This window comes from Apium graveolens, chromosome 3 (assembly GCF_009905375.1).
Source record: "Apium graveolens cultivar Ventura chromosome 3, ASM990537v1, whole genome shotgun sequence".
In the NCBI taxonomy this organism is placed as follows: Eukaryota; Viridiplantae; Streptophyta; class Magnoliopsida; order Apiales; family Apiaceae; genus Apium; species Apium graveolens.
This window is the reverse complement of record NC_133649.1, coordinates 298027958-298051181: the sequence shown is the minus strand read 5'-3', so window position 1 is coordinate 298051181 and position 23224 is coordinate 298027958. Positions and strand designations below refer to the sequence as shown.

At 33.7% G+C, this 23224-nt stretch overlaps 2 protein-coding genes across 15 annotated transcripts; one reads left to right on the top strand and one right to left on the bottom strand.

Moving 5' to 3' along the window:
* Window positions 1-865: 865 nt before the first annotated feature.
* LOC141713742 (uncharacterized) lies at window positions 866-13095 on the top strand. Of its 10 annotated transcripts, none has more exons than XM_074517316.1 (9): window positions 866-1311; window positions 5509-5612; window positions 5724-5823; window positions 7556-7764; window positions 8346-8511; window positions 8586-8667; window positions 9069-9127; window positions 11599-11710; window positions 12841-13095. In XM_074517316.1, exons 1-6 carry the CDS (start codon window positions 1222-1224, stop codon window positions 8601-8603), a joined length of 687 nt encoding a protein of 228 aa, XP_074373417.1. In that variant the 5' UTR covers window positions 866-1221; the 3' UTR covers window positions 8604-8667; window positions 9069-9127; window positions 11599-11710; window positions 12841-13095. The 10 variants fall into 10 exon arrangements, with proteins under 10 accessions (XP_074373417.1, XP_074373415.1, XP_074373416.1 ...); XM_074517314.1 differs by having other exon boundaries at window positions 9069-9163; XM_074517315.1 differs by lacking the exon at window positions 9069-9127.
* Window positions 13096-13352: 257 nt separating this feature from the next.
* Window positions 13353-20057, bottom strand: LOC141713741 (uncharacterized). Of its 5 annotated transcripts, none has more exons than XM_074517307.1 (7): window positions 19923-20057; window positions 19046-19121; window positions 15372-15531; window positions 14640-14709; window positions 14290-14423; window positions 13886-14041; window positions 13353-13638 (listed from the first exon to the last, which is right to left on the bottom strand). In XM_074517307.1, exons 4-7 carry the CDS (start codon window positions 14677-14679, stop codon window positions 13411-13413), a joined length of 558 nt encoding a protein of 185 aa, XP_074373408.1. In that variant the 5' UTR covers window positions 14680-14709; window positions 15372-15531; window positions 19046-19121; window positions 19923-20057; the 3' UTR covers window positions 13353-13410. The 5 variants fall into 5 exon arrangements, 4 of the variants coding, with proteins under 4 accessions (XP_074373408.1, XP_074373407.1, XP_074373406.1 ...); XM_074517306.1 differs by having other exon boundaries at window positions 15372-15462; XM_074517305.1 differs by lacking the exon at window positions 15372-15531.
* Window positions 20058-23224: the final 3167 nt, after the last annotated feature.

Below are 23224 nucleotides of genomic sequence, written 5' to 3'. Positions count from 1 at the left end.
ACATTTTGTAAATGATCCCGATTTTTATAATTTAATATTTCAACAAAAAATCGACATCTCCTACAAAAAATAACTTGGCAAAAAAAAAACTCAAGTGACGCAACACATTTGTGTTTCCCTTCTAGAATCCCAAGGTTATCCCTAAAATGATGATGCATGTACCTCTCTGCTCAAGTATCGGATCATTTTATTTTTAGTATGTCCAGATTTGGGTTCGGAATCATTTTTATTCGGATATAAACCGATTCCGGATATTTGAAGTCCAAATCTGGACCGAATATGAGCCAGTACCGTATTTTCTATTTTCTAACCAGATAGTTTATGATCCACTGAATACGAGCTGAATATGATCCATTAACAAAAAATATCATTTTTATTTTAACTATTCAAATAATTATCATGAATCTAAATAATCATAATAATAGATGAATTTTATAAATATGAATTAAAACTTATAATTATATGTATTTATATATAGTTTATTAAATATATAGAAAAATAATATGCATTATCACGGTGAATAAATCATATTTTGTGAAGATTTAGACTTAAATACGGTATTAAAGTTTTATAAAATGAAGAACATTTACTTATAAATGTAAGTGGTTAAAAATATAATTTTATATGAGTTTGAAACGAATACGATTCATGGATCATATTTAAATATTCGGATAGGATCATTTCATATCCGGGATCATATTTTATCTGGACTTAATTTTTCCGCCAGATTTGGATCATTTTTAAAACGAATATGAAATATGTATCATATTTTCGAGTCGGATATAAGTCAAAGACAACTAATAATCCGGATGGACTTTTAGCCCCAGTTATCCCAAGCGTTGGTGAGACGGTGTTTGTGCATTTACATTCGTCACACCGCTTAGAACATTTTATTTGTCCACGTCACCATATCATTTTGTACACTAGTTTTTTTTGGTTCACTATTGTATTGTTGTCCTCTTCGTAATCGAGGTGCTCGTAAAAACGATGCTTCAATCTCAACACACGCGCACACAATTACATTACTAACACTTCTCTGATGCATTTTGCTTGATCATTAAGCTTCCGATCGAGCTCGATACCTAACAATCCCGATCAATTTTCAATTTAATCATCTCCTGTATATATATACACAGATTCTGTATCTATACATCTATCTATTCTTCACAGTGAGTTGAGTCGGTTCGGTTCGGTGATTTCGAGGAGGAATGAACTGCGGCGATGGAGAGCTCGTGGCAGCGTCACAGCCGCTTGAGTGGAAATTCTCGCAGGTCTTCGGGGAGCGCACCGCCAGCGAGGAAGTGCAGGAAGGTGAGGAGATCCGATTTTGTGTTCGGTGTTTTGGTTAATTAGGGTTTGATTTAGTGGCGTTGATCTGTTTTTTGATTGTTTGTGTTGTAATTCGTGATTGATTGAGTAGATTTAGCATTAAGTGATTGATTGCGATGTAGTGACTGTTAGTTGTGAGACTGTTGGAGTCATATGGATTGAAGTATGCAATTCGACTTAATTGAGCTGATGCAATTATTTGGATTCGTTAGTGTTTTAAGTAACGATTACCGAAATTTTAGAAAGCGAGTTTACCATGGTGTTTATTACTCTAATATGATGTCTTGGATTTTGTTTTGGATCTTTGTGCTGTATTTGTGTGTCAGTGTCCTATTTATCTAATCTATACTATATTTTAATACACGAAACGTTAAAAGTTTGGTAGTCGGTCGGTTGGTGGTTGGTACTTACTGAAATTACTTAACTAACCTTATTAAATATTTAGTAATTTCTCAAAAATATTTTTTTAATTAAGCTAATTGATAAACAAACCAAGGCATATTCCTAGGAAGCCTACACTCCGCTTTGAGGAAGCTGCCGCCTAATCTCATTAGCGGAGTAGAGCACCTGTAAACACTAAATCGTAGAAGCAAACTATATACTACCTCCGTCCCGTGAGATTGTATACGTTTACTATTTGCACGTATTTCGATGCTTCTATAAAGTATAGTTTCATAATGTTTTTTTTAATTTTATATTTGAATAAAAGTTTGAACATCAAATTTTTATTAAAAAAAAAATATTGTGGAGTTATGCTTTAAAGGAGCATTGAAAAGTGTGTCGAAAAGTAATGTATAGAATTCAATGGGACAGAGGGAGTACCTCTTTTCTATATTTTAAATCGATCGAAAGATTCAAATCATCTCTTTCATATTATAACTTTATAATATTTCGTTTATATCTTTATTTATACTATCTATACTATACTTAGTATATCAATATCTATACTATATTATTAGAAGCGAAACACGGTTTCGTTCGGTCGTTGATTAACACCTTCCTAAAAGTATGTTAACACCTTCATACAAACATGTTAACACCTCCTAAAATAAAGTGTAAACAAATATAATTTAATTAAAAAAAATTAAATCATGTATTTAATATAACTACAAACACTGCGAATTATTATTCAACTCAACTTCTAATCATACTCAACTTCTTTCTTACCTTTTCTGAATCAAACACTTCTAATATTAATTTTTGTAATTCAAATTATAATATAACAAAATAATTAGTAAATCAATAAAAATATATCAAATCATCTACATACACCACTTTCAAGACTCTCATTTTTGCATAGAATCTCCACCCGCGCAACGAATGGAAGAACTTTTTAAGATTTTAACTATCTAAATTTTGAATTATTCAATAATATAATACATACAAAATAATAAATATCTTAACATAATTAATCTCAATAATATATAATTATTATTTTAATAATTTATTTTTATAAAATAATAAATTTATAAAATTACAAATAATATAATTAGTCCGTGCATCGCACGGGTTGTATGCTAGTTCTAAACAATATATATAGGGAAGTGCTCAAATACAAACACCTTATAGTACAAACGCATAAACAATCACTAAAATGTATTAATACAATCACTTGCTAAAAACTGCTAATCACTAATATTATTGTCATATGTACCGGTTTGTATGTTTGTACAATAAGAGTTTGTACAAACAATCACTAAAATGTATTAACACAATCACTTGCTAAAAACTGCTAATCACTAAAATGCATAAACACAATCACTTGCTAAAAATTGCTAATCACCGAATATTATTGTCATAAGCACTGGTTTGCATGTTTATACAATAAGATTTTGTACTGGAATAGGTCCTTATATATATACTAGCTTATAACCCGTGCTATGCACGGTTTTTTTTAATATTATATATATTTTTAATTTTACTTAAATTTAAATTAAACTATCCGTGTTATTTTGAAAAATAACAAATTTTTTATTTAAAATATAAAAGATTATGGGTGTTAGCTGAAAAAGTTGATTGATTTGTTATTACCAATTACATTATTTTATCAAATTAAGTTGCCCGTAATATTTTTGGAAAATAGGTGTTTTAGTTGGAAAAAGTAAAAAAGGTAATGTGTTTTAGTTAAAAAGGTAATTGATTTATATATAATAAATAGAATTGCATATTATATTTATAGAAATTGAACTATTTTGGTTGGGAAAAACGTAGTTGAAAAGGGTAATAGATTTATATACCAATTAAGACTAATATAGATTTCAAGTAATAATAATTAAGTAACGGTAATTAAGTAAATTTAATAAAAACAATTCAATAAGGATAATTAAGTAAATACCAGCATGACCAGGCCGACTACCAATAAAACTTTCATTGTTTCGTCTTTAATATAATAGTATAGATAGATATAGGCCTTTGTTCCAGAGAGACACCTCTTATATGGAGACAAGTGGAGACACAATCTGGACCACATATTTTAATCTAATCTAATGGTCCCCGCAAGGGGCACTCTCACATGCAAATTTCCTCCGTTTTTAATTTGATTTTTTAAAATCACAGTATTTTTCTTCATCTCCTAACGATCGATTTGCATACCATATGTGTTATGTAAATAAATAAAAATAGAAGTGTCTCTACGTGTGTCTGTAGAGTGGGACTCATATATATATATATTTATATATATATGTGTGTGTGTATATGTATATATATATGAGGTGCTTTTTAGCTTATCTACGAGCACTTAGCGGCCTTTTAGTTGGATTCCTAGCTGCTATATAGGTAAATGCATATTTGTAATTAGTTAATACTAATAATAAAAAAGTTTTTCTAAAAAAGACTTGTTCAGTACCTGGACAAGATTTTTATCTGATATATGATGAAGTGATTATTTTACAGTTACTTGTGTACTGTGGAACATTAGAGCAAGTCCAAGAGTGTTCTAGGAGAAGACTTAAATATATAATAAAATATGTTGTCCTAGTGATTTAGGACACCACAGACCTACTTGTACTCCAACAATAAGCCTTATCTTGATGTCTTATAATTAAAATGTTAATATATTTAGGTACAAAAGGAAGGAAAATGATGTACAAGTGTAGGGAAGTGAATATTTTATTGGGAAAAATAATCTAGGACATGTGTAGTAGTGCCTCAAAAATAAGGCACATATCGTGTGTCCTAGTTGTTTAAGGCACCACTAGGACATTCTTGGATTGCATTTTTGTCCCAAATGCCTTATATTCTCCTCTAGGACACAAGTTCTTGGACTTGCTCTTAGGACATGTAATATGGGTACCTTGTCAAATTAGCAACTTGCCATTTTATGTATTCCCCGTCTGTCATCTGTTCATAAAGGAGACTAACCGAAAAGCATAGAAAGTTTCAGAGCTTTCTTATCAATTACATATTTTTTCTTCCCTTTTTTTTATAGAAGTTGAATCGAACACAGTATTGAAAGTCACATCTATATATATGTCTTGCATAATTATATGATTTTTTTCCACATCATACCTTCTCGGTTAAATATTTGTGTTTATGACATTCTTATGTCCGCTGGTCTTTTCATATTTGATGATGTGATATAATAAGAGCACTGTTATTTTTGCAAATCGGAAAAATAGATGTAGTTATTACTGATTAGTAATTACCATCTCTTTAACCTCAGGGCATCAAGTTTTCATGTAAATTAGTAATGTCAGCTCTCAAATTACAGCGAGGGTTAAGAGAGAGGGAGAGGGGGCGGGAGAGCTACTTAACTTTATACAATACCAATGTTGAAGCGTATCATACACATACAGTTCCGTTGTCCTTAAATGATTTATTTGCAGTTTTTTATTAAATTTATCAATCTTCAATTGCTCTTCTTTCTGAAGATTGTATCCTTAAACACGATTTCTTTTGGTTGAAAGAGACTGATTTAGTGACATTTAACTTAGCTAAATCTGAGCCATAATGCTTGATGAAAAGACAATGTCCTTGCATTAGTTATACTTCTATTTTCTTTTAATTTATTATTTTTTTCTGGATACAAATTAAAAACTCATATAGAAGCTCCCCAAACTTGATTGCTGAATTTGGTCAGACTTTTTAACAGGGACACTCTGTTGCACATGTTTTGGATGTAGCTGTTTCTTTTAAGTACATTGGCTTTAACAGTTAACTTCAATTTTCACAATTTTGCAGTTGATATTGTATCAGCTATTGAGTTCGACAAATCTGGTGATCATCTTGCTACTGTTTATCGTGGCGGTGGAGTTTTGCTATTCGAAACGACTGATGCAAAAGAGGTTACAGCTGTATACTCTTTTCATCTTAGCAGTTGAATCTTAAATATGCATGATCTTACATTCCTTCTACTCTTAATTTGTTTTACAAATTCTAAATTTTGATGTACACAGCATGGAGGAAGCAGAAGGGATTTTGGAGAGGATATATTATCCAGTCAGTAGGCATCCTGAGTTCCGCTACAAGACAGAATTTCAAAGTCATGAACCTGAGGTATGTCACTTAATTTCTTAAACACAAATGAATTGAACCATATCCTGTAAATACCCTCTATTTCTGATTTTGAGATCCAAAAAGGAAGTGGAATCTGGAAAAAGTTATGTATCTCGTTATAGTTGGAACCTCGCTCCCTTAAAGTAATTCTGTAATTATATTGTTGTCAGTTTGGAATGTTTATACTCATTCTTTATTTAATATTTTTCTTTCAGTTTGATACTTTGATTATTTAAAGAGCTTAGAAATTGAGGAGAAAATCAACAAAATCAGATGGTGCCAAACAGCAAATGGGGCACTTTTTCTTTTGTCTACAAATGACAAGACCATTAAATTCTGGAAGGTAGATGATTTGTTGATCCTTTGTGTTCATGCAAACAATCTGATATAGGTTTTAACTTTTAAACAACATCAATAGTTACAGCTAAGTAATTATTGATAATAACTTCTGCTTGCTGGAAAACTCACTTGTACAGATTATAGTGTTCCTTCACTTTAAATTTTTCCCATGTATCTGTCCTCTATGATATCACAAGCTTTATGTTCCTAATTCCGAGAAAATTACAGTTATTAATGCATTATCTCAATCACTCCTTTCAAAACCCACTACTGTTGTAGTTGAAATTTAGGTGTAGTTCACATAATTCCTATCATGTATGTCTTGCAAGTTTTTTCTACCAGTTGATCAAATTGTCTACTTTCCACTTTGCAAACCTCTAAGGGTCTTCTTTCTTCACATTAAACTATGTTTTCTTGAGTTTAGTGGACAGTGAGATAACCCTAGTTTTTGGTCACCCCAAACCCAAGCCCAGTCATAATGGAAGAAATTTTAAAAATGGATTAGTATAACTTTTGCCAACCACTCAGGGCAAACCACTACAGAACATCTTGGACAACAATATTTGATCTGACAACCTTTACCGAAGTAGAGTTAGATATATGAGGGGAGCTAGAAGCCATCACTTCTATCTATATTTTTGTTCTTTATTGCTATAATGGTAGGCTTCAAATCAGCGTACATATATATTTTAAAAGTTATTAGAAGGTACTTGGAGTACTCTAATGTATCAATGTACTTTTTTAAAAGGGAGTGAGTCCAGTGAGCGACATAGTCCTTATCTCCAACCATAGGCTTTTATAAGAATACTGTTTTCTTGTTTATATGTGTTCTATAGACCAATTAGAAATAATTATGTAAAACCTTTTTGTTAATCATTTTCTAAAAATGTTTCACTGTTAACCAAAAACATAAAATTGATTATCCATTGCTAACTAAAGTATCTGCACCTTGCAAGAAAAAAGTATCTGCTAAATAAACTACATTTTAATAAGAAAGCATCAGATTGGAACAATTTGGGGCGGAGACATTTATACGACTTCTTCTCATGATAAGTATGGATGGCAGAAGACCTGTGATGCTAGACAAAAGTGTAATATTCTGTAATCTATGAGAGCAGTACTTTATATACTGTCTAGAAATTTGATATTATTGTCCTGATGCAAGTTAAATAGAAAAGGTTTAGAGAGATCTGAAAACACTAGCTAGAAATCCTTCTCTTATAAAGAATAGAAACAATTCGATGCTTATCATACAATTGAGAGTATTCTTAGTTACAAATTATGCCATCTGTGAAGGTACTTGTGGGAGTTTTTGTTTGTTTCCACAGCTAAATTTGTCTTAAATAATAGTATGCTTTATGCCTCGTATTTATGTATTGTTTTCGTGTGATAGGTCCAAGAGAAAAAGGTAAAAAAGATATCAGAGATGAAAACCGACCTTGTAAAATGTAACGGGAATGGCAGTATTGCCAGCTCAAGTGTCTCTTCCAGCCCAAATTTGTATCGTTCAAATGGAGGATGCTCAGATACATCATTATCTTTTTCAAGCAATGATTTATCATTCCCACCGGGGGGGGAATTTCATCACTACATTTACCTGTGGTAGTTGTACTTGACTTTCTGATTTTTACTGCTGTAATGTGTGAGTAATATTAATTGATGTCGTCTCATGATGTCAATCTGGTCATTGGCTCGTAAAAGAATGCCAAATTTTGAAGTATTATAGGAGTACTTAGGATGACAGAGCTATATTTCTCTGTAGTCTGCCTTCTGTAGATTATATTTGGTTGGTACACTTTTGCAGTTAAGCTATTCTATATTGTATCTTCCTGCACCAGGATTCATGCAATTTCCTATGTCCTTTTAGGTGCCTTTACCCCTTAAAGAATCTTTATATTACTTGCACTTGGTTTGAAACACTCTGCCCCTGGTTATATAATTTTCAGGACATGTATATTACTTGAAGTCAGAAAGATACTTGATTTTTAATGGAATACTCAAAACTATAATTTTTTGGTCGGTGGGGTTGGGAGGTTTTTTTTGTCCGGAGGGGGGTGGGGAGTAGTGCTTACAATTATGTTATTGTTTATATCAATGCATGTAGGATACAATCGTTTCCTTGGTATTTGAAAATGAATAATTTTTTTGTTGTACACGTATATGATATATTCAACAATTCCCAGCTCCTCCATAAATTTCCCACTTTTGTCCCGCGCCAGTACCATATGTGATAGTATGTCTACTGGCAAGGTCTTGCTGGCTGCCATATCAATCTTCCTCTGCACTATAATCTGTAACATCAATTTCCTCAAGTGGTTGGAGGCCTTTATGGCTCTCCATAAAGAGAAGGTGTGCACCTATATTTCCTTAGTTTATGACTTTCTGTCATGTGAATCCAATATTAGGTTCAATGCCAATTACAGCTGATCCGGGCGGACTGAGGAGGCAAGATGTGTAGCTCCGGCTGTTGTTCTTTGACGTAGGGGCTTGGTGAAGGTGTTAGAGGTAATAGCTACATGCCCCTGTTTTATGCTACATTCAAATTTCGTGCTGCAGCATAACCAACTATCATCCACTGTAATTATACACCTCTTTGCAACTCAACTTCTTTGAATTATATCCCCTCTAGAAGGTGTTTTAGGACCACAAACCTGTAAAGAAATTTTATGTATCGAAAAAAAAGAACATAGTACTCTCTAAAGATAGACACTTCTTTGTTAGTAAGAACAGAGTGATCTCATAGTCTAAAAGAACTGTAATATATCTTACATGGTTACCAACATCCAAGGTTCCCCGTGTCATATTTATATACTATATCTTCTGATTCAGACACTTTTTTTTACCTTGTGCATCTACAGTCTAGTTTAAATTCCTATACAATGATGTTGTACTGTGGTTCTTTTCAGAGGAGGAGATACCAGAGAGTATTGTTGAGGTGCTTGAGGCATCTGACAGAGATTGCAAGGTTTTTTTATGCTATATTTGCAGAAGAAACGTTAAGGTTGTTTGGTTGAAGATTAATGCTTGATAATAACTGATACATTAGGTTTACATTAAATACTCACGGGGTAACATAAGATGCTACTAAGATGTGCAATGGACACCGGAAAGTAATACTACAGCTTTGTTTTAAAGGAAAAAAAGGGTCAATAGTTTAGTATTATCAGAAAGCACATTATACTCTTTGAGCACTCACTAGCCGACCAATTCAGTACTTATTAAGCAGGCACGAGACAAAATTATTGGGGGCCCTATGCGAAATTTAAGAATAGAGGCCTTAATATTTATTTTAATATAAGTTTAAAATTTTTTTCAATAAAATGAAATTTCAAAATACATTATAAATAAAAAGCATACTAAGAAATTTAAAGTGCACATTAAGATATGCTTTTCTTGCGTATTTTGTAAAATAAAATTATCATCAACTCTTCCGCTATTTATAACTTCCTTTTTTTGTTAAATTCCACTGTGTATATATACATATATATTTATAACTTCATAATCATCTCTCTCTCCCCCTCTCTCCCTCTCTCCTCTCCCTCCCTCTCTCCCCATCTCTCCCTCTCTCCTCTCCCTCCCTCTCTCCCCATCTCTCCCTCTCCACTCTCTCTCTCTCCCTCCCTCCCTCTCGCCCTCTCTCCCTCTCTCCCTCTCTCCCCATCTCTCCCTCTCTCATCTCCCTCCCTCTCTCCCCCTCTCTCCCTCTCTCCCCCTCTCTCCCTCTCTCCCGCTCTCCTGCTCTCTCCCTCTCTCCCCATCTCTCGCTCTCTCCCTCCATCTCTCCCTCTCCCACTCCTCGCTCCGCTCTCTCTCCCTCTCCCACTCCCTCTCCCTCGCCCTCTCCCTCCCTCTCTCTCTCTCCCTCTCTCTAGCTATTACCTTGACACCAAAGAAGAGTTCGACCTAATGCTTTATTTCTGTCCTAGTTGATCCTGATTCGACATTAAAAGTATATTGATTTTTTCCCAATAACCGAATACTTTTGTCGGTAAATACTGCATATTTGATTCCATCCATAAATATATTTTCTTCCCTATGAGTTCTAGTCTCAATAAGAATGCTAGTTCTTACTGTTCATATATTATGATATGAATATACCACCAAAGAAGAGTTTGACCCAATGCTTTATTTCTATCCCAGTTGATCCTGATTCGATATTAGAAGTATATTGATTTTTTCCCAATAACCGAATACTTTTGTCTGTAAATACTGCATATTTGATTCCATCCATAAAAATATTTTCTTCCTATGAGTTCTAGTCTCAATAAGAATGCTAGTTCTTACTGTTCATATATTATGATATGAATATACCACACTAATTCGTTATGTATGGATGATGAGATTCCATTGATACAGAGCCAATTCCAATAGACTTATTGGAGGGCCCCATTGGCGTGCATCCAGTACGAATTGAACCTACGAATTCGCCAATTATGAGTTGGGCGCTTTAACTAAGACCTACGGTAAGAAAGAGAATAAGTAAAGGATGACGTATAAAATGAAAAATGTTCATAATGATTACACTTAAATAAAAAGCCCCCCTTGTCTGTGCTTATCTGTTCGGTTCGTAATGTGCTTCCTTCTTCGCGATGGAATGAAGTCCTTCTGAACTAGAATCATGAATGAGATTCGAACCCATATTTACGTGCGACTTTCCTCTTAGTCGATATCATGATGGGAAGATTGAACTATTCCCAGGTCTCGGAATCCCTTTCTTTTTTAGGTATGCCGCCCTGCGAGCAAGGAGTGCCACGCACGAGCGGAGCGAAAACAAAGCAATAGGCATTCTTATATTTTTTTGGGGGGGGGGAATTCTTTGATTGTGTATTGAATATAGATCCATGTCTTTCTTGTTCCACTAGCTAGGACCAAATTCTCACATGCCCGTTTCGTTATTACAACCTTCTTTTTCGATGTCAAAGACCAGAAGCTACGCGCAAATTCTCATTGGATCTCGGTTGTTCTTAACAGCGATGACTATTCATTTAAGTCTTCGGGTAGCACCACTAGATATTCAACAAGGTGGAAATTCTCGTATTCCGTATGTACTCTCTCTCTCCCTCTCTCTCTCCCTCCCTCCCTCTCTCTCTCTCCCCCCTCCCCCCTCGCTCCCTCCCTCCCTCCCCCCTCGCTTCCGCTCCCCCTCCCCCACTCCCTCTATCGCTCTCTCCCTCTCTCGCTCGCTCTCTCGCGCTCTCTCTCTCTCTGGAACCTCACAGCATCAACACTCTCCCACTCCCTCTTAGTCTTATTTGTTGGGCCTTTTCAGAGTTCGCTCTCCCACTCCCTCTTTACCTATAGTCTTCTTGTAAACATCTCTCTCTCTAGCAAGAAGCATCAACACTCTCCCACTCCCTCTTAGTCTTATTTGTTGGGCCTTTTCAGAGTTAGCTCTCCCACTCCCTCTTTACTTATAGTCTTCTTGTAAACATACAGAATGGAGCATTTGTTGGGCCTTCTCAGAGTTCGCGTAAAGAGAGGTGTAAATTTAGCTATCAGAGACACCAGGAGCAGTGATCCCTATGTCATTCTCAGATTTGGAAAACAGGTAATTAATCTCTATTACAGATACTAATCTCCCTGTCAAACTAGTAAGTCTTTTAAGTTCCACATTTTCTTAATTTGTAGTGTACTGTGAATACTGTTCTTGATTGTTGGACCCCTCTGTTATTGTTATGAAGACATGAAGAGGTTGAAGGTACTTAAGTATTGATGTTACCATTTCTTCGAGCCATGTTTGTTATAAGGGAATATAATCCCTGACTATTACCTTAAAAACTTAAAATTTTAAAAGATTATGATCCATGAACTAGATTTTAGGCGTTTTTTTGGTTCATTTCTATGAAATTTTAACAATAATTTAGGCATATTTTATGGGATGCTAATAGTCCTTAAATTAAGTTTAAACAAGGTGATGATCTGGATATTATGATCCTTGGAACAAACTTGACAGGAGCAATATATAATTGGATCTTATATCACTTAGAATTCCCCTCACATGAAAACGAAAGCCCATTTTTTGGGTTCGGATAATATGTTGGTAGGACCCCATTTTCGGGACCAAATATTAGGATCCTACTTACCAAACCTCACATGAAAACGAAAGCCCGTTTTTTGGGTTCGGATAATATGTTGGTAGGACCCTATTTTCGGGACCAAATATTAGGATCCTACTTACCAAATGGTTAAAATTGTCGGGGTTCCCTGATTCGTACTTGAGCATGGAACTAAAGACGTCCACTCTGGTACACTATTAAGTTACCAAAAATATTGGGTTTAATGGTCCAAATTTAAGGCCTCCACTTTGACACAATGTTAGTGTTAAATTATTTAATTTACAATTTGAAAATTGTGAACTAGTGTCTCACACACACACGTATATATATATATGTTTAGCGAGTTAATCTTGAGTTCGTATATGAGAGTTCAGCTGAAAGTCAGTGAAATTGTTTAATGAAGTTAAGTGATATCTATGCAATGAGGTGTTGCAAGAAGATCCATTTTTTGCAGCTGATTTTATTCATTGCAAATAAATCTGACCGAGTACGTATATGATATAAGTATCGATTTATATGTGAATATATGCTGTGCTAACAAAGAGTTGGTTTTGGTGATAGTGTACTTTATGTATATTGCACAAAAATGATCGTTTCTGACACCACTGTCACATAATTGAAGGTAGTGTATGACAATGACACATTCTCCCTTGATGACAAAATGGGAGATGCAGATTTCTGAGATCAAAACATGTGGACTTTGTAAGAATGCAATTAAAAGGTCCCCTGAAGGAACTATAATCACCAGAGTAAAACCAAGCAGCGAAAATTGCTCGTCTGAAGAGAGCAACATAATCTGGACGAGGCAATACAACTAGCTTTCAAAACAGTTTTGTATAATACAATTTTATATGGATGCATGCATATTTTTAGCAAATATTTTGATTCAACTAAATGAGATGCAACTAAATGAGATACAATTTTATATGGATGCATGCATATTTTTAGCAAATATTTTGATTCAACTAGATGAGATGCAACTAAATGAGAAAGGGACAGAGGAACAAGATATTAATAATTTGGACACGATGATAATACACAATGATCCAACTAAATGAGATGCAACTGTGGTTTAACTGTGATACCAATTTATACTAAGCTATATATGAAAAATAAATTGAAGAAATTGGTACATAACAATAAATAGTCAACTCAAAGTTCATTAAAAATAACATTTCAATCAAATTACAATTTAAGATAAAAATTGAACAATATACTTCCTAAAGAAAATAAAGATCTCCGACGGGGACCGTGAAATCAAATAACTCGCTACAGTCCACTTTGCGTATCCAGCAAGTCCCCAATTTTCTCCCCAAGAATTTCTTATAATAAAATAATTTTCTCGTATATTCATGCCCACAACTACGATACTGTGACATTCAACAAATTCATCATAATCGAATCTTTCACGATAAATGTCCTGGAATGCATAAAAATAAAGGTATCAAATCAACGATAAAGACAATCACTTAATCTAAGTCGGTTCAAATTTCTTTTTGCAATTTGATAGATTCAATTTTTTCGGTTTGAAATTGAAAAAAATATATTTCTAAAATTAAAGGGGCAGAATAACTGGTGTGTTATAATATTTTGAGAAAAACAAAAATATTAAAATTGAACTACGTCTAGTTATAATAAACCAAAATGTAATTCAATGTAAATATCACCTGTCCTGTCACATGAGTGAGACTTTGAAATCTCACTGTTGCCCTGATAGCAGCTGCAAGCGGTTGTCTCATTAAAGAGTTAAAGATATCATCCCTGCGGTCCGGATCAGTCCAATTTCCCAAACTCCGGTGACCTGGAATTCCAATTCGGGGACCCTGGATGGTTATAAAAAATAATTATTATTGTAAGTAAATTTATAATTTATCAAAAATAAAATTATTTAATAGTTATGTTTTACAAAATCTCAATACATTATATTAATTATTTAAACAAGTCAAATCGGATTCTTAAGAAAAATAATTTTTTTATATCAAGCAAAAAAAATTATATACTAGAAAACTCAAACTTATTAATTTAAATTAAATTATATATAATAAATAAATAAGAATTTGTGTAATGTTACCGTAATAGGTGGAATATGCCTGGTGTCTCTCCAGCAAGCCACAAAGGGGTTGTGACTCGCCAAAGGCAACCCTGAACAAGTGCAGCAGTCATAACCCCATTCAGGTCTGCCCATGTAGCATTGAATTTGTTTCTCTAGAGGATGAAAACTGGGATTATATCTCCGAAAATTGTATATATAAAGTGAACGAGTTAAATATGTATATACAATTTTATATTAGATTATACATATATTATATTATAAATTTTGCTTAATTCACATTTTTTTTCCACGTGAAAGAACTTAATGTTATATTATTGATTAATTAGAGTCTTATAATGAACAGTAATATTAAACAAATATTTACTTACCACATCGGTGTTGATGGAGTATGGGCTGTGATGTGATCATCCTTGGTTCTCTCCGAATCCAATTGATTTCCTGCCGAAAAAGATAGCATAAAGTTTCTTTTTTTTGACAAAAAACATTCATTAAAACTTTCAAATACAGTCAGGACAAATCCCCGAACTAATAATACAACCTGATTGGGAAATAAAATGAGCTAAATATCTTATTTAATCATTTTTATGCAATAATGATGGTTTTACCCTAAATGAAAATTTATATATACATGTGTGTTATATTATCAGTTTTTTGAAAAAATTTAAAATTTTAAGTAGAGCACTTATTATTAAGATAATATATATATTACAATACCTGTACTTGTTCATGAATTGTGCATGGCATTTCACTTTCTGCGCCTTCTTTAGTTCTTAATGACGGTTCATAAAAACCATATATCTTTTATAAAAATGTTCATTATTTATATGAAAAATCTCCTTCCAAGACAATTTGAAACACAAATCTGCATCGCTTGGCAAACTTAACTGCATTTTCATTGTGCGATAAATAAGTGTGTAACAAGATCAGGGAGGGGAGGAGAGCTGATATATCTACATACTTTCTAGGGTTAGCTTATATATTCGAAGACCTAAGCTAGGTAATGACTTAATCTAGTCTTCTACATTGTCAATATACAGTGAGTTCTCGAAATATGGAGAAAATTTTCTGGAGTCAAACAGCTCAAATACACAAACACCTACATTCAGTGAGTTGTCCCGTGTGAAATGGATGCATCACTAGTGAAGGTGCACCGGTTCCACCTCAAATTACACTCAACTGCATAACTTTTTTCTGAAACATGAAGAATAACTTGGTTCATGAAGGAGAGTTTTCAGTATGTGTCGAGGTTGTGAGGGATCACTAAGAGGGTAATGACAGAACGGCATGAACATGCTGAGTATTACCGGATGAACGTGTAAAAACATGAAAACAAGAGAGTAGCAAAAGATTGGACAATAGATATGGTCATACGTGTATGAGTATGCTTAAAACTGCATGATCATAACATTATTTTTGAATATTTGATCTTTGTTTAATTTTTTTCCATTTTATTTTAGGGTTTTATATGTGTGTATAAACAAAGATTATAATGTAACAATCATTTAGGCCATATATTTGTTTATGAGTCTAGAAGATATTTTGTCATAGCAGCAGTAGATAAACAAACAAGAACACATAATTAATGCAGACTTTAAATGACATGATTAGTTAAACCACATTCTAAGTCATGCGTCTGGCTAGAAGAACACACTTCCCTGCTATACTAAATTAACCTAGCACTTGAATATCAGTTATACTAAATTGATGTAATGGAGCACTTCCATGCGACTATATGTTTTACTACTAACACTCAGGCATCCTGTTGAGAGTTCTTCTATTTAAGTAATCTGTACTTATTAGAGAAATTAGATACTCCATACCTGAAGAGGTTCACAGATTTATGACATAATTCAAACTTAAACTACTCCCTGAATTATGTAAATATACATAAATATTAATATTTAATTGTAATATTAATATATGTTGTATACTTCGTGTCGAGTCGTGTACTCAAAAAGAATTTTGAAAATACAAAACTGACACTAAATCTCGATCGTGTACTTTTGTGTTCGTGTATTTTCGTGTCATATACTAAAAAAACAAACACAAACACTAAATTTTTGTGTCGTTTCATGTCCTGCAAGTCGTCTCGTGTCCAAAATTACCGGATCTACTTATAAGCCATAAAATTAATAACAGAGGTCCGGAAAACCTAGTTTGAAATGACTAATTTTACACGTTTATGTGACTTATTTACTCTTAAATCATTGAATTTTACGTGGATTTACGCATGAACCACTGAAATTTCAAAACTTCTGGTCGAATCAAATACGAAATGGAAATCCCCGTACCTTAATATTACAATAATAACATATTTGAGTAGAGAGTAATATTGGATGGAACCGAACCACGAAAATTAAAAATCGCGTTTTGCGGTGCGATTGGTTGGAAGCATACATTGAAATTCAAAGAACACACGAGTCAATTTCAAGCGTCAATGGATAGCTTACCATACGTTGCATATATATTATTATGTACGCTTCTTCGAAAATGAAATGATGTTTGAAAACGGGAGACAGGTATGGCATCTGCTGGTAAGAAAGATATCAATTAATTTATAAAGCAAAGTACATGCTCACGGGTATGTTGCTTGTACACTTTGAAAAATACAACGAAAAGGACCGACTACTCAAAATAATAGTCACGGAAAATCCGGATAAAGTAACATAATTCGTCTGCGTTGGTTGGTATATGTGCACAATACCCCACCCCACAGGATCAACTCCCTCCTCATATGTCTTTCGCGCGCGGAAAGTAGTATTCACTGTATCATCCTTTGATTGATGTATACCATTATCAAATTGTGAAGACATGCCACCCTGCTAAAGTAGTTCACGTGAATGGAAGTATAGAATTGTGGTCACTTGATTTACATATGAGCAGTTCTTGACTTGCACAGGGGAGGGGTGTTAGCAGATAGCAATGAATCTAGTATTAATGAAATCTGATTTTAAATTATTACTGCTGTGAAAAAGAGGGAGCAAGAATTATTGTAGGAGATTCTTCCGTATAATTCTGCCTTCTTTGATTTCTTGATCTTCCGTATAATTTTCAAGAATCTCCTACAATAATTCTTACTCCCTCTTTTTCACAGCAGTAATAATTTAAAATCAGATTTCATTAATACTAGATTCATTGCTATCTGCTAGCACCCCTCCCCTCTGCAAGTCAAGAACTGGTCATATGTAAATCAAGTGACCACAATTCTATACTTCCATTCACGTGAACTACTTTAGCAAGCTGGCATGTCTTCACAATTTGATAGTGGTATACATCAATTAAAGGATGATACAGTGAATACTACTTTTCGCGCGCGAAAGACAAATGAGGAGGGAGTTGATCATGTGGGGTGGGGTATTGTGCACATATACCAACCAACGCAGACGAATTATGTTACTTTATCCAGATTTTCCGTGACTATTACTTTGAGTAGTCAGTCCTTTTCGTTGTATTTTTCAAAGTGTACAGGCAACACACCCCGTGAGCATGTACTTTGCTTTATAAATTAATTGATATCTTCTTACCAGCAGATGTCATACCTGTCTCCCGTTTTCAAACATCATTTCATTTTCGAAGAAGCGTACATAATAATATATATGCAACGTATGGTAAGCTATCCATTGACGCTTGAAATTGACTCGTGTGTTCTTTGAATTTCAATGTATGCTTCCAACCAATCGCACCGCAAAACGCGATTTTTAATTTTCGTGGTACGGTTCCATCCAATATTACTCTACTCAAATATGTTATTATTGTAATATTAAGGTACGGGGATTTCCATTTCGTATTTGATTCGACCAGAAGTTTTGAAATTTCAGTAATTTCAGTGGTTCATGCGTAAATCCACGTAAAATTCAATGATTTAAGAGTAAATAAGTCACATAAACGTGTAAAATTAGTCATTTCAAACTAGGTTTTCCGGACCTCTGTTATTAATTTTATGGCTTACAAATAGATCCGGTAATTTTGGACACGAGACGACTTGCACGACATGAAACGACACAAAAATTTAGTGTTTGTGTTTGTTTTTTTAGTACATGACACGAAAATACATTAACACAAAAGTACACGATCGAGATTTAGTGTCAGTTTTGTATTTTCTTTTTGAGTACACGACTCGACACGAAATATACGACATATATTAATATTACAATTAAATATTAATATTTATGATGTATTTATGTATATTTACATAATTCAAGGAGTAGTTTAAGTTTGAATTATGTCATAAATCTGTGAACCTCTTCAGGTATGGAGTATCTAATTTCTCTAATAAGTACAAATGACTTAAATAGAAGAAATCTCAACCGGATGCCTGAGTGTTAGTAGTAAAACATACAGTCGCATGGAAGTGCTCCATTGCATCAATTTAGTATAACTGATATTCAAGTGCTATATTAATTTAGTATAGCAGGGAAGTGTGTTCTTCTAGCCAGGCGCATGACTTAGAATGTGGTTTAACTAATCTTGTCATTTAAAGGCTGCATTAATTATGTGTTCTTGTTTGTTTATCTACTGCTGCTATGACAAAATATCTTCTAGACTCATAAACAAATATATGGCCTAAATGAATATTACATTATAATCTTTGTTTATACACATATATAAAACCCTAAAATAAAATGAAAAAAAAATTAAATAAAGATCAAATATTCAAAAATAATGTTATGATCATGCAGTTTTAAGCATACTCATACACGCATGACCATATCTATTGTCCAATAAGACTTATTTGTTATTATTTTAAACAAGGCAAGAACTCTATATTACATACCCACAACATCGGAAGATGGCACTGCGCCATCATTGAGCATAGCCACGATCTTCTTAACCTCATCCAAGGTACCGTTCTGCAATACACAATTAAACCACATAAATATCAGATTCCCTCCATCCACAAACAAATCTCGGACCAAAATCTTCTAGGCTACATAAGTATACATCATCATTCTAAATAAACAAATACTCTTCAACACAGATATAACACTAAACAATCACAGATCATAGCATCTGTACATACACACACATATAAACTCAGTCGCACCAAAATCTCCTAGGCTCCGTAACTATACATAATCATTCTGAATAAACAAATACTCTTGAACACATTATATATATTATATATAACACTAAACAACCACAGATAGTAGCATCTGTACATATACACACACATACAACCAATCAAACTATATCACATTCAGTTTATGTCAAAAGAATCATAATTTACACCAACAACTCAAAACAGTGTGCATACACTACATACGCAAACATATACATAATTATTTAATTACACATCAGTACATGATCTAATTAACATCAAATTCCTTGAAAAAACTCGGCATCGCCGACGGATAACCTTACAGCGAAAATAAACCACATCGAATCGATCAAACACTTATAAAACAGATCCAACACGAATATCATTAATAACTCTCCACACAACTTAATTGATCAAACAAATCACTTAAAAACAGATCTAACACTCCAATATTCTCAATAAATACACACACGCATATAAACAGATCAGGCTGTGTATTCATATCAAAGTGACATTAATTAATACAAAAACAGCTATAAAATCAGATCGGACTATAAAAACAGATATACACAATTGATTACAACGTATATGTAAGTATGGATTAGAAAGTTACGCATTTCCAGTGGCCGCCGACGAAGAACTTTCTAGCCATTTTTACATGAGAGAGAGATACGTTTGTATGATAATAACAAAGGTGAGTGACAGTGGTTGAGAGGAGGGGTTTATTATTGTTTATATATCGTATTTATTTCTGTATATAATATGGTAATTTCTTGTGGACTGGAATCAGGATGGATCATGCTGTTTTGGGTGGGCTTATTTTACTATTTTACCCTTGTTTTTTGGTTATGATTGCACGAAATTATCGAAATTAGCTGTTTATTAGGCTTTTGATTATATATTTTGTCTGCTTTAATACTTGTGTCTATACTTGTTTCTATTGTCTACATGTTATGTTTTATACATTTAAAATTATTGTTTTAGCCAAATAATTAAATAATTAAATAGAATATAATAAGTTAATTGTTGTAGTTGTGAGTAGTCGAACCTATGCCTATTTACTTGATACTACTATTTCTAAAATTACTATTTATCCCTGACGACCAAGCCATGCCATATTAACTCCCTTATACTTGATACTACTATTTTTAAAATTACTATTGTACCCCTGACGACCAAACCATGCCATATTAACTCACTTATGCTAATTATATATAGGATATAATAGATATTATATTATAAAATATTAATAAGTATTGATGGGATTCGAACCTTGGATATTTAGGAGGAGATGTAGAGAAATATAGAAAGTTTAATCTAATGGTTTAATCAATCTGATTAAGGAATCTAAAGTTTAACATACGCCCTTTATCTCAAAATAATAGTCTTACTTTACTTGACTTTTTAATAATCAAATTGACCAACATTTGAATGTAAATAAAAAATTATTCTTTTACAATTTTTTAAACTCTAAAAATACATGTTAAAATAGATTAAATATTTTCTAATGATATATATTTAAAATATTTTTAATTGTATAATGTGTGTAATGATTAATCAAAATTTAATTAATTTGACCAAATTTTGAGATGGATATATTATATAATAAATAAACGGATTCAAGATAACGCACTAAATATATTCTAATCAAATATAATTTAATGCAAGTCCCCAAAACCTGGCCCTTCACTGTTGTTTACACTTGTTTCGGTCAACATCTTCGGCGTGAATTTCCATTTCCCTCGTTCTCTCTAGCAGTTTCACCATGCTGAGCCTTTTCGCTGAAAATGGAGATGGAATCTGAATTACGAACAAAGTCATAAAAATCGTGATCAAAGACCTCGGACAATGCTCGTCAAGAGTGAAAAAAATCCTACTTATGTCGTTGGAGGTAGTTTACTAAATCAGTATATTTTGTTCCCGAATATAATTTAATGTTTAAATATTTATGAAAAAGAATTTGAACAATAAATTATAAAATTATATTATATATATTTGTTATGGATTAAAACTACTATATATAATTGCTGTATTTAATACTAAGGAACGTGAGCTCCAAGGCTCGATTTGACTGCTCTTGTATTTCGTGACTCAATCTGCCTTAACAAGATGCCTACGTACCTTGCTGATTGCCAAGGATCAAGTCAAAAAACGTAGTTCTTGGTTGGGGGGGTGAGACCCCTTATATAGATGTGGGAGTCCTTGAATTGGACTTGGTATAGGAGACTTGGTGGATAAGCCTCTGAATTAGGATAGACTTAGGAGTCCTAGGAAGTAGGAAGCTGATTCCTTATCCTTTTAGGTCCCCTTGAGGCTAATCTATAAGGATTTATATCCTTATCGGGACTCTTCTCAATAGCTGATTTTTCCCTTATTAATTAATTACGAAATTAATTAATAATTAGGGCTTTCGGGCCTTTTTTATTCCATCAGGCCTGATCTGGTCCATCAGGCTTAACCTTTCTGGTCTGAGTTTTATATATCTTTTTATTGGGCCTAGCAGCCCACAACTTGTACAATTAATGCAGTATTTAACTATACAATCATAATTTATTTATCCCTATCATTTGCCCCCCAACTTTTGGGAAACATTGAATAGGTTTCGCAGAAGTTAAGTCTATTTGTTCCCTTACAGGGTTTCGTTTTTCCGTAAAGTGTGGAGCGACCTACACGTTTACAACAAATTTTTCCTTTTATTCAGGAATTATCTTAATTTCCAGGAATTTTTCCCTTATTTCCGGGATTTTTCCCTTAATTTCTGGATTTTTCCCTTAATTTCTGGGATTTATCCTAATTTTTCTGGATTTTCCCTTAATTTCTGGGATTTATCCTAATTTTTCTGGATTTTCCCTTAATTTCTGGGATTTATCCTAATTTTCCTTAATTTCTGGGATTTATCCTAATTTCTGGGATTTATCCTAATTTTTCTGGATTTTCCCTTAATTTCTGGGATTTATCCTAATTTCTGGGATTTATCCTAATTTTTCTGGATTTTCCCTTGGTTTCTGGCTTAAAATAGATCAGAATGCATGCAAAATCGACCAGGATGCAGCCAAAATCGATCAGGATGCATCCAAATCGATCAGGATGCAACCAAATCGATTAGGATTCCTGATCGATTTAGCTCAGGATCTTACACTCTGGTCGACGAAATTCCTGATCGATTTCGATCAGGATTCCTGATTGAATTAGCTCAGGATCTTATACTCTGGTCGACGAAATTCCTGATCGAATTCGATCAGGACTCTGATCGAATTAAGTGACTTTCGACCAGTCTGATCGAATAGCATATCGATCAGAACTTTCTTCTATGTCGATCAGGACTCTGATCGATCTTAGCGTTTTTCTTCCTTCTTGCTCGACTGAGGAATCGATCAGGATTTTTTCGGATCGATCAGGACTCTGATCGAACTTATGGGATTTCTTCCCTTCTGTTCGAATGAGTTATCGATCAGGACTCTTTTTTGCATCGATCAGGACTCTGATCGATCTTAAGGGATTTCTACCCTCCTGTTCGAATGAGTTATCGATCAGGACTCTTTTTTGCATCGATCAGGACTCTGATCGATCTTAAGGGATTTCTACCCTTCTGCTCGAATAAGATATCGATCAGGACTCTCTTTTGCATCGATCAGGACTCTGATCGAACCATATTAAGGTTCTGGTCGATTTTTGACTTTTTAAATTCCACAGGAGCTTCTAGATTGTTCCTGATAATTCTTGTAGTCGGGCCTTTAGGTTGGACCTGTCTTAATGGGCCTAGAAACACCTCGTATTCCGAGCTTTTCGCCTATATAAGTGTAGTGTGAAGTGAGAATCCTCACTTCACTTCTCATTTCTCATTTCTCATTTTCTCCCATAAACTTCTCTAGAGTTCTCCCTTTGAGTAGGCGATTTCCGGCGAGCTCACAGCCA